The sequence below is a fragment of the Eulemur rufifrons genome, chromosome 3, assembly GCF_041146395.1.
Source record: "Eulemur rufifrons isolate Redbay chromosome 3, OSU_ERuf_1, whole genome shotgun sequence".
NCBI lineage: Eukaryota > Metazoa > Chordata > Mammalia > Primates > Lemuridae > Eulemur > Eulemur rufifrons.
Genome location: NC_090985.1, coordinates 28,853,925 through 28,866,530, shown reverse-complemented (window position 1 = coordinate 28,866,530; position 12,606 = coordinate 28,853,925). Strand labels below are relative to the sequence as shown.

Here is a 12,606-nt window from a genome sequence, read left to right as displayed (position 1 = left end):
CTGTGTGCCCCAGGGAGGCCCCGCCTCGCCCGCCCCTGCCTGGCTGGCTGGGCCTTGTCTGTCAAGGGCGGGGAGCTTCCTCTTGGAAGGTTTCCTGGCCACCTCGTCCTGGGGTCCCCACCCCACCTCCCACCAATTCCCTTTCTCGTAAGACTGGTGCCATCACTCTTGTCATCACGTGCCGGCCCACCTGTAGACTGAAATTCCCTCTGAAGTGCACACAGTGGCCATTCTGCCCATATCAGCAGCTCCTCCACATCAAGAAGGAGGGGGAAGGAGGGAGTCAGAGAGGACAGACAAATGACCCACCGATCATTCCTTTTAATGCTTTCAGGAGGTGACTAGCAGGATGCTAGTTACCAACCTGAGAGTTGCTAGCTGGTCATTTATTTAATCAGAAAAAGTGCTGTTGCTGTGGAAGAGAATTTAAAAGACAGTAGTTACCTGCGGTCCCAGCAATCCAGGGATTCCAGGCGGTCCCGTGTCACCCTTCTTCCCCTGAGTGCAAAAGAAGAAGCCACAATCAACAGGCAGGCAGTCATGACCCATAGCCACCCCAGTGACACGTCCTGGTAGAAATTCCGGTCTCAGTAGCTCCCTGATTAACTGTCCCCGCAGGAGTGCTCTGAAGAGCAGCAGCCCTGGAGCAGGAAAGGGCTCCGGTTCTGGGGTCAGGGGGGCTCAGCCTGGGATCCCAGCTCTGTGACTTTGATGTTTTTGGTAACTAACACATGGCCCCAGATTCAAAAGGTACAGAAAGGTAGACCTGAGAAAAATCTCCTTCTTATCCCACTCTCAGCCACTCAGTTCCTTTCCTTAGAGGCAACTAATTTACCAGATGTTGGTTAATCTTTCCCGAGATTCTATGCACTGATAAGCATAGAATCACACACACACACTTCTGCCTCCGTTTCATCCTCACAAACTGCAGCAGCATGCCATTCAATCTGTTAACAAACGTTGCTTTTTTCCACGTAGTTTATCTAGGTTGCATCCTATTTGGTACATGGAGAGTTTCTCTGGTCCTTTCACAGCTACAGTTTTCACCCTAAGGATGAGACGTGATGCATTTGAACAATCCCCTCCTCATGGACAGGGTGGTGAATTGGGCCATTTCCACTCTTCTGTTAGAATCCGTGCTGCAGTGCATACCCCATGCCCAGCAGAGCGATCTTGTGGAGTGATCTTGTGGGGTGACCTCATCATCACCAAACCCCCCCAAATCCACCTCTTTAGGGGTGAGGTGCGTGGTTAGTCTAGTTTGTACGATGTGATAATGGCATATGTTGTATAATAGAGGTTATCTGAAGGATGGAATGCAGGAATTTTTGTTTATGTCCTGGTGGTTTTCTTGATTAAATAAAAACACCGCAATCAGAAATTGAAAGTAAAACACGATCTTGGATAAGACCCGTATTTTTTGAGTACCTATTTTGTGGCAAACTCTCTTTCTGGTTCTCCCCACACTGCTCTCACTTAATTTACTCTGGAAGAAGACCCTGGACCACTGCAGCGACCTCCTAAACAGCCCCCTCCTTCACACTCAGCTATGTGCTTTTCCCCTCAAGCAGCCAGGACTGTATCATTAAACCATGCATCAGGCATGTCACCTCTGCTCAAAACACTGTGGTGCTTCTCAGCTCACCCAGCACAAAAGTTGAACGGCCTCCAGCCTGCCCTCTGTGACCTCATGCCCTCCACCCCTTCCATTTCCACCAACTCTGTCCCCACCTCCACCTGCTCTGGCCTCCCTCCTCTACCTTGAACACACCAGATACATTCCAAACTCAAGGCCTTCCTGTTGGCTTTTCCTTCTGCCTGGAATGCTTGTTCCCCAGGTATCCACAGGGATCGATTCCTCAATTCAATCTGGTCTTTGCTTAGATGCCCCCTTCTCTGAATGTCTTCTTTGACCAGACAAACCCGAATAGCATTTCCTCTGCCCCACCATGTCCCCTCTGCCCCACCATGTCCCCTCTCCCTGCTGTGTTTCCCTCTGTGTCACCCACCACCAGAAGCACCAGCGATGTCTGTGTTTACTTATTGCCTGTTTACCGCTTCTGGGACACAAGCCTCCTGGAAGCAGGGACTGGCTCTGTTTTTGTTTGATGCTGTGTCTGTGGGCTTAGAGCAGCACCTGCCGCATGGTGGACACTCAGTAAACATCTGTGGCTGCAGAAATTGTCCCTCTGACATTGATGTGGTCCCCATGACAGTGGCAGTGGGCATGGCAGTGAAAAATTAGAGAAAAGTGGCACTTGGGAGGAAGGGAAGCCACAACTTTGTGACTTATTGACTTGCAGAGAGAGTGAGTCAGAAGCCCCTGGATCTCTGGAAGCCCTTCGAGCTGGAACTCATCAGGCTAGAGGGTGTGATGAGGTCTAGGGCAGAATGAGTTTCTTGATCCTCGTCAGGTAAAATTCAAAATGTGATCACAGATACCCTCAGAAGAGAGCCAGGCCTTGGAGGCATTTGGTCTCTGCATCTGCGCACTCCTGCTCTGATTAATGCGATGTCAGGAGCTCGTCGCAGGAGACCGGAGCTTCACCAGCTCCCTTTCCTCAGGGAAGGGGAACCAGACACCTTAGTTTTCTATCTAGACAGACACCCCTCCCACTGCACCCAGGCTGTTCCACAGAGAGTCACTGGTTATTTACAAGATGAATAAACCATTTCCCTCAAGGTCAGAACCCAAAGCAGCAGAGCAGCTCTGCTGAAAGACTGAAATGGGAACTGGGAACATTTAATGGCTGGTAGGAAAGGACCCAAGAGGAGAAGGGATGCAAAAGTCTGGGCAGTGACTGAGCAGGATTATTCATTAAGATGCTGATGTTGGCAGGAGAGGAGGCGTCGCTCTCCCTCTCCCGGATGCCACCACCACCATTGTGAGGATGCCATGAGGTCCCAGTTTCTCTCTGCTTCCTCAGCCAAATTGGTGGTGGGGGGTGGTTATGTACGGATGTTGCCAATGCTCAGGAAGATGCACACCTAGGATGATAACGGGATTTGTAAAAGGCATGGATTCAAGAGGTGCTCCTGTGCCAAGAAAGTTGAATTGATTTGATCTGAAAGGGCAGACCTAGGAGGCTGTAGGAACCACGTGGTAAACAAGAGAAAAATGCAAAGGAAAGCAGCTACAGAAGGAAACATGCAAGGGTTAGGTTTTAAGTAAAGAGGGAAAAAAATAACCAAGATGGTGGCAAGATGCCAGAGCAAGAAAAGTGTCAGAAATTTGTGATCATAATGGTGTTATAAGGCAGCCACGGCCTCGAACAAGGCAGAATCTTTTATGGACAGCCATGAAGGAGTGTCATCCAGAGGAGCATCAGAGCCACATCTCTCCAGCCAGCCCCTGCCCCTGTGTTAACACCTCCACACCCCAGCATCCTGAGCCACCGTGGTGCCTCCTGGAGCTGCCTGCCTTCCTGCAGGCACAGGTGAGGAGCCAGCCCTGGCCCTTGGCCTAGTCTCTTTTCTTCAGACCCTCCTGGCCAACCTGTGCCAGTAGGTTATCCTTCTGAAATGGTGAGTAAAGCTCTGTCCAAGTCATTTCCCACCTCTAACACAGTCAGAAGCCCCTCGTTATCTCAAAGACATAATGCCAGAGCTGTTTGATTTGGAGATTGCCAGCCCTGAGATTCCATTCTGCGTTTTTGGCTATGTGTCCAGTGTTCACACCATATTCCCTAAGCAAGAACTCAAATGGACTACTTAGCTCAGCCCCAAATACCCGCTTAGGACTTCTGGCCTCAGAGATTTTGCCCATGCTGCTGCCTCTACCTGTAATATTCCCTCCACATCTCAACTGGTGAAAATCACATTCCAGCCCAGTGCCACCTCTTTCATGAAGCCTAAGAAATAATGAGAAATAATAGCCAAACAATGAAAAGAAACCATATTTAAGATATAGATTCCCTGGTGCCACCCAAGAGCTAATGAGTTGTAATTGCCATGGGTGGAGCACAAAGCTCCCAGTAACAGTGGACTTGGTCAGTCAGTGCAATCAAAGGAATCCTCTGTGTTATTCTCCTAATCCCTTTCCTCTGTGACATTGTAAGGAAAAGAATTCTAAATCTAAGATAGATGGGGAAGGGCATGCCATTTAACTTGCTGCATTTTAGTTTTCCCACATGGAAGGTTATAATCATTGTAATTATCTCAAAAGATAGTAGTAGAAGAAATAATTTAATACTTGGGGAAGTGATTTATAAGGCATAATGAAGCATCACCCAACTGTAATAGACAATGAAGAGAATTAGGAGGAAGACGATGATGACTATGATGAAAAAGAAATGGTAACAGCAAGTGTTACCACTCCCCAAACGGTGCACAATGCACTCAAAGGTGCTGACTCGGGAAGGGGGGGTGGGGAAGGGAGGGATATATACCTACATGATGGGTGCAATGCGCACGACCTGGGGAACAGACACGCCTGGAGCTCTGGCTTGGGGGGAAAGGCGGTACAGGAGCAACGTATGTAACCTGAAATTCTGTATCCCCCATAACAAGATGAAATTAAAAAAAAAAAAAAAAGAAATGGTAACAGCAGTATTCTGGCACTTTTTGTCTCCTTGTAGTGAGCGATAGACTATGTGTCAAACATATTAGGCTTCAAAATCCCTACCTCCTAGCAGTACGATGGAGAGCAAATGAGACGATATTCACAAAGTGCTTGGTAACAATGGTAGTGGTGGCAGTAGTGGTGATGGTGATTGTTATAATGATAGTGGTGGTGATGATGGTTGTTGTGGTGGTGATGGTGATGGTGGTGTAGTGATGGTGATGGTGGTGTAGTGATGGTGATGGTGGTGTAGTGATGGTGATGGTGGTGGTGATGGTGATGTGATGGTGGTGGTGGTGATGGTGATGGTGATAGTGGTGGTAATGGTGGTGATGGTAATGGTAAGATGGTGGTGGTGGTGGTGATGGTAATGGTGGTGGTGATGGTGGCGGTAATGATGGTGATGGTGATGGTAAGATGGTGTTGGTGGTGATGGTGATGATGATAGTGATGGTAAGATGGTGGTGGTGGTGGTGGTGGTGATGGTGGCAGTGATGATGGTGATAGTGGTGGTGGTAGTGATGGTGGCTGATGGTGACAGTGAGATGGCGGTGGTGGTGGTGGTGCTAACAGTATTGGTAGTGATGGTGATAGTAGATCTAGTAGTGGTAGATGCAGCAGCGGCTATGTTATCTCTGCTTCTTGCCCCATAACTCACTGTGAAGATTCAAGAAATGCTGGCAAAGACAAGTTTTGCAGCAATAAAGAGCTGTTTCACTAACAATAGCCCTGTTTCTTGTCAGTTTTCTTTTCTTCTCTTTTAAATTGCTACCCAACACAATATCTGGGTAAGTGTTTGTAATTTATCATGAAGGCAGATTTTTCAAGCCATTCTCAATGCCAGGATGCTGAGTGGAACTGGCATTTCCAAGGTTGCCTGAATGCCCAGAGAGAGGAGGGAAGCTATAAATTCAGAACATCAATTCTTCCCCAGCCAGAATGAGTTAACACAGCCATCTGAGGGTCCATTAGCAGGTAAAAGGATTGCTTGTGCAACTGATCCTAATATGTGCCGTATGGTCTTTTGCTCAGTCCCTGTTCTCCAGGCCCCAAACATCAAACATGATTATTTTCTACTGGTCAGAGCTGAAACCAGGTGCGCAGGGAAAACCTAGGGTGTCCTGGCATAAACCCTGGCTCCATGCCATGGAATGAGTCAAACAGTATCCTGTGATCCAAACTATGCTGTTACCATCTGGTAGAGCAGAAAAGGCGCTTTAAAAATGAAAAAGTAAAACAAATTCAACCTGAGGTTTCCACCGAAAAAGGTCTGCCTGTGTTTCTTTCCCCAACTCTACTAGAAATCAGAGTTGCTGGGCCTGATAGCCTTCAGCAATAGTGAGACCCTCAGCTCCCAGAGAAAGGCAGAGAATGCAATGTGTGTCCAGGGCATCATACAGGACAGGCACGGTCAGTTATTAAGGGTCCTAGAGCTAGTCAAGCCATCCACAGCAAGGAGTGCTAACTTCCACTTTAGAATTCAGATGTGTATGTGGACACACACACACACACACACACACACACACACACACCTGCACACATGCACCATACTAAAGCATAGGCAGTGCAAGATGTGGAGTCAGACAGCCCTGAGTGCTAATTCTTGCTCCCACCACTCACAGCCAAAGTGACACTCAGTAATTTGGTTTACACCTTGAAGTCTTGGATTCCTCATTAGTAGAATGCAACTAAAACTGCCACACCTCATAGGACCCTTATGAGAACTGAGAGAGAACTGTGACTGCAGATCGTTACCTAGTGAGTGCCTGCTATGCAATGACTGTTCGCTCAATGTCATTCCCTCTCTACCTTCTCTCAGTTCTACGCCTGTAAAGACAGATCACATTTTAAAAATGTGTTCTTAAAGCAACTGCCACGATTGAGAACAGCCTGCGGTATACGGGGGATGTTGTCGGCTTTGGTAACAAGCGGGTGTCATAGCTGATAGGATCACGTCTTCTGTTCTCAACTGCTGACGAGAGAGAATAGAAACCAGAAGATAATGAGAAAATGATCAAAAAAACCCCGAAGAGATTGCCACCAGCTCTCAGGAAGAGCAACGGCAAAGATCTAAGTGACCTTGAGAAGGTCATTTCATCTTTCTGGACATAAAACTTCTCACTGCCAGTTTCAAGAATACCTTTGTCACGATGATTCTATAGTATGGACATTCCAAATTTTACATTAAGTTGAAATATCTCACAACACTACATTTTTTTTAAAGCACTTTTTTTCCCCTTTGTTGTCCAGAGAAAAGGAAAGAAGATATATAGGCTGTTTCAGCTGGGCCACAGAACAAGGAACAGACATAACAAGGGACCACAATCTCTTTAAAATTAGACATTTCGGCCAGGCGCGGTGGCTCACGCCTGTAATCCTAGCACTCTGGGAGGCCGAGGTGGGCGGATCGTTTGAGCTCAGGAGTTCGAGACCAGCCTGAGCAAGAGCGAGACCCCATCTCTACTAAAAATAGAAAGAAATTATATGGACAGCTAAAAATATATACAGAAAAAATTAGCCGGGCATGGTGGCGCATGCCTGTAGTCCCAACTACTCGGGAGGCTGAGACAGGAGGATCCCTTGAGCTCAGGAGTTTGAGGTTGCTGTGAGCTAGGCTGACGCCACGGCACTCACTCTAGCCTGGGCAACAAAGTGAGACTCTGTCTCAAAAAAAAATAAATAAATAAATAAAATAAAATTAGACATTTCCTGTCTAGGTTCAGAACCCGGGTGACTAGAGCACCAGTTCTGGGTCCTGTTGCTGACCTCACCCCACACAATTGTGTCTGCTGCCCAGAGAGCCGAATCCAAGTGTGACTCATTCACTCCTGCACCCTAATCCTACAAGATGTTTATTAAGGCCAGTATATATTTATGCATATTTTATATGCTTATTCACATTATATTTATATATTTTCTATGTTTTAGAGGTGTGAGACATACTTCTCGGTACAGCAGATACAAGAATAAAGACCAAAAAAGCTCTTGTGCTCACAGTATTGCATTCTAGTGGGGAAAACAAAAATAAACAAATTCCTAAATAAGAAAAATGTCAGATAAGTCTTTTGCAGAAAATTAAAATAGGCTGGTATGAGAGTGACAGCCTATTTGAGGTGGAGGATGAGGGCATGACAATTTTTTTGGAAAAGCATTGCAGTGGTTTTGAGTTGGGCTGGTTCTCCTGCCGGAACATTCTGGATTCAGAAGCAACTGCAGCATCTCTCACTTCAGCTAGGTGACAGTGCTCCCTCATCAACCTCCTTACTGCCTAGCTCAGACAACCAGGAGGAAATTAAAGCCTCGGAAGAGAAATGCAGTTCTTCTCCACCTCTTTGTCTGATGAAAGCTTCCACCCTCCGCAGCTCTGCGGGATGGCGTGGGGCGCGCTTATCTCCCAATTCTCTCCTTTCACCATGTCATTGTGGAAAAATAGCGGCTTTGTCCAAAATAAATGTATTTACCTCGCCGAGGATTATCTTGTCTGCCCGTTGCTAATCTCTAAAATAAAGGGCCTGGATTCCTTTGCACGCCCTGCGTTTAGCATCTGCATCTCAATGTGCAGGTTCCTGCATGTTGTCATCCTCCTGTGCTTTCCCTTTGTACAGCCTGAGCATGTGCTGGGACGTTCAGGTGTTCTTCTGAGAGATGTTTCAATTGAAATTGATGAGGAGGAAATGACAGGTCGCGGAGAGGGAAGGAGAGATGTAATTTCTTGAATAAGTCATCCTGTCTCAGGTTTTCCTGACTCAGCTGGAGGATGCGGGAACAGGAAGCTGCTTCCAAGCCCACAGCATCACAATTTGCTTCTACTCTTTTTTCCATAGGTGCAGGCACCGAACTAGCAACATCCAAAGGATGAGCACAGCCTGAAACAGGCTCACTGACAGATACTGGAAGGGCCCGCAAAAACCCAGTTGGTCTTGGTCATTGCCCTTGATTCACTAGAGGAGGCAGGACAAGCAGGGGGCAGTCCCCTGTGCTCCACGGCACGCCATCTCAATGTGCATCACCATCCTGCCTCCTCTTGGTTCACTCTCCTCTGCTAGATGCTGGGCCTTTCAGGGCATGACTTCTGCCTCTTTCTCAGTACTCCCAGTACCCAACCCATGATGTGGGCCAGGACAGGTGCTCAGAAGCCTTTGCTGTTCCCAGCCCAGGCTCTCTCACTGAATCAGGGTGAGAGTCTCCCAAGTGGCCTCTTCCTGCAGTCTGTTCTCAGCACAGAAGACAAATGGATGTGTTTAGAATGTAGTCAGGGCCCTGCCACAGCTGTACTCAAAGCCCCATGTGAGCAAACCATACCTAGAATTGATGAGATGGGGAAATTCTGAACACTGAATGAATATTTGATGGAACATCAAGTAGTTTTTATAGATTTAGGTGGAATGATGGTATTATGGTTTTGTTTCTCTTACAGCTCCATATCTTTTGGAGATAGCATACTGAAATATTTAGAAATGAAATGATGTGATGATTTGGGGGATTTCTTTCAGCTAACCCAGTGGCGGGTAGAAGTGAGTGTTGGTATAGATCAAATAGATTTTTCAATGACTTGATGAGTGTTGAGTGGGTATTGGGTATATAGTGGTTCGTTTCACTGTTCTTTCTACTTTTGTATATGATCAATATATTTTATCCTCAAATATTTTTGAAAACATGCAATAGCTCCACATTTCCCCCATAGTAAAAGTCAAAGTCCTTACAATGGCCCACATGCCTGATGTGAACTTCGTCTCCTCCTGCCGGGCTCCTGGCTGGCTCCAGCCTCAGGGATCTCTGGGCTCAAACCCACCAGGCCTGTGTCTGACCTGGGGCCTGAGCTCTGTGGTACCCGCAGCCTGTGGGCTCTTCCCCAGCCCCCAGCCCCGCCAGTTCCCCGCCTCCCAAGGGCCTGATCAAGTATGCCTTTCTCAACGGGGTCTTCCTGCATCACCTACTCCAATGCTATTTCTCTCCCTGCCTCCCAGAATACAAACGCCATGAGGGCAGGGACATTCCTCCTTCTTCCTGAACGACTCACTTGCTTAGAACCCAGGAGATACAGAAGAAATATATGTTGAACGGATGCATTTATGGAAGGAAGGACAGGGGAGATGAGAAGGGGCAGGATGCAAGAAGGGCAAGTACAAAATTGGTGAAGATAGGAAAGGACAAGAGAAACACAAGAACAAGAAGAAGAGGGATTGGGGCAAGTGTCCCCAATACCGTGTTGGCAGAGAGTGAACTAGAAGCTGTGTCCACAGCCACCTCAATTACACTGCTGTACTTCCAGACTGGAGAAGAGGCCCAGCTCCAAGCGCCTAGGCACAGTCAGTGTGCAGAGGCAGGCAGCCCTCTCTGGGGACACTTCCTGTATCCAGGTGACTGACTTCAAGGCTCCCATCAGCTCCCGCTGAAACCCACTCACTCCTGCAAGGCTGCCTCAAATACCAGCCTCTCCCTGGGATGTCCTGGTTTCCAGCTGCCCCAGGCTGAGATCCCTTCTTCCTCCAGACACCCATGGTCTCCACGGAGGCATTTGGGTCATCTGTTCATACGCATCGAGTCCCTTAGTCAACTGTGAGCTCCTGGTCATTGAGACCTTAATCTTTTCAGAAAATCCCAAAGCATTTCCCAGAGTCTCTGTGCTTCATAAGAACTCAACGTGACCTTTGTTGACAGACTGACACACAGAAGGAAAGCAAGGAGAAAAGGAGAAGTCAGGCTTCAGAGACAGGCAGTCCTAGGTATGAATTCCTCAGAGGTGGCGGGTAGCTGTGATACACTGGCACATACCCTTCATCTGTGGATATGTGGCTGAGAGGGGTGGCACATGGTCGGAGCCCAGTAAGTACCATATCCCACCTACCACAGTCCTGGCACCACCCAGTCCCTCTGCCCTGCTCCCTTCTCTGGGTCTCCTTGTTTTAGTGCTCAAATCTCCAGACTTGCTATATTTTCCCAATTTCTAAGGCCCCTGGGCTATGTTAAGCTTGGACCAAGGCAAGCCCCAAGGCACGGGTGACTGGTATTGTTTGCAGGAGTAAAAAGTGTTTTTGATGATGACAAGAGCCATCTCTGGAAAGCACACCCAGGAAGTTCCAGGAAGTCACATCCAAGAAGGTGTGGGCCTGACCAGCAAGCGCCAAGCAAGTTCCCTCCCCTGATAAATAAGAGTAAAGTAGATAATGATGCAGCTTTTAAAAACCTTTGCAGTCATCTTTATGTAGACAGTTCCACCTACCATCTAATGCTATGTTAGGAAAAGTAACACTTGCTTCAGTTCAACGCAAAATGAAGCAAGGTTCACACAAACATTAATTACGCAGACCTACGAAGATTGCTGTTTTCGCTGAAGATTGTGCACAAGCATGTCGAGAGAATGAGAACCACGATAGCTGGCGTGACTTGCTGCCCACCCTGGGGCCGAGCCCCTTTTCTGGGCACTTTTTCTCACAACAACTCTGCCCGTGGTGATGCCGTCCCACTGCCACAAGAAGGTAACAGGCGTGGAGAGAAGAGGTGACGTGCAAGGTCACACAGCTGGTGGGAGGTGGAGCGGAGCTTCAAACCCCAAGCATCTCCTTCCCACGTCCGGGGTCCTCCCACTGCACAGAGGAGGAAGCAACCTGGCTTGGAACCACCTGATCATTTAACCGACAGGGAAACTGAGGGCAGGGTTGGGGATGCCGAATGGGAGGACAGGACAAGAGATTTCCCCCGCCGCAATGCCTCTTGGTGATGCCTATTCACCTAACCCTCAAAATAAGTTCCTCATAGAATTCTGAGGATTCAAGGTAGTTATAGGAGGCAGAGTTGTTTGAAAAGCAAAAATTGAAGTTCACAGGTGGGTACGGACAGGTTGGAGCCTGTGTTGAGTGGTAAGAGCAGGTCCTGATCTCAGCCCAATAGATAGAGTCAACCCGCAGCAAATATGCGGCACCATTCACTTCACCAAGCAACAGATTCTCCAGCCTAAAAGAAGCCACAAATGGACTGGGGATGCCTCTACCAGGTTCCAGGACCTCCACTCCCACCCACCTGTTAGTGGCCACCTGGCCTGTGAATGGAAATGTCCAGGGGCAGTAAACTCACTGGTCTGCAGAGCTGCCCATCCCATCTTTGGAGGGTTGTGCCCTTGGATAGCTCTGGGTCACAGTTCAACACATGTGAGTTGAGTCCCTTCTCAGCACTAGGGACCCTGGTAGGAACTGGACTCAGAGTTGAGTCTGGGTCCCAATCTGTTTGCTGCAGGGCACTCAGGTGGGCATCTCACCCAGGTGTGCTTCCACCTCCCCCCCCACCTTGGTACAACACATGACATTGTGTCAGAAGCTGCACTTACTGGTGAATTGGACCCGTAAATTGTATACAATCTAGATAAAAAGATTGTTGCTTAATTAAATTAAATGAAGTTAAATGGAATGTTATGAGATATTATGATAGAATGATGTGGATGTTTATATGCAGACCCCTATCCTTTCACCCTGTTTTTCTCTCACTACTTTCTCAAGATTTGGCTCAAATGTCACCTCCTTCAAGAAGCCCTGGATGCCCTCCCAGGCTGGGTCACTTGCCCCTTCCCTGTGTTCCCGTAGCACTGGGCTTCCCTCCTCTGGGGCTCCGATCACACAGGGTGCCCTGTCTCTACGGACATGACTCCAGACAGACACCACACTCAACTCCATGTCCCAGGACCCAACTCAAGACAGAGCACATGGCAGGATCTCAACCACATTTGATGAACTGAATCCAACCCTTCATTCTACTTCTAATATTCATTCCAAGCCCCTAAAACTGTCATCATTTCCTATAAAATTGGGACCTGTGTGGACAAGGTAGGACATTGAAAGAAAACACAGTTTACTTACTCGCAGACCTTGCAAACCAGGAGGTCCATCTCTGCCTTCTGGGCCCATTAGACCCTTCAGGAGGAAGAGAAGGGAGAGAGAAAGGGAGACAGAGAGACAAAGAGAGAGAGAGAGGGAGAGAGAGAATGGTTACTGCAGGGTTCAACGGCATACATTATGCTTGGACGTCTCACTCTCATTGGATAGGGCAACCCC

At 48.0% G+C, this 12,606-nt stretch overlaps 1 protein-coding gene across 1 annotated transcript in view; it reads right to left on the bottom strand.

Moving 5' to 3' along the window:
• The window catches only part of COL22A1 (collagen type XXII alpha 1 chain), a 236,758-nt gene that overhangs the window by 121,082 nt on the left and 103,070 nt on the right, over positions 1–12,606 (bottom strand). The window contains exons 21-22 of the mRNA XM_069465956.1: positions 12,412–12,465; positions 445–498 (exon numbers count right to left, since the gene is read on the bottom strand). Of these exons, the coding sequence (XP_069322057.1) occupies positions 445–498; positions 12,412–12,465 (108 nt within the window). The remainder of the gene's footprint in view (positions 1–444; positions 499–12,411; positions 12,466–12,606) is intronic.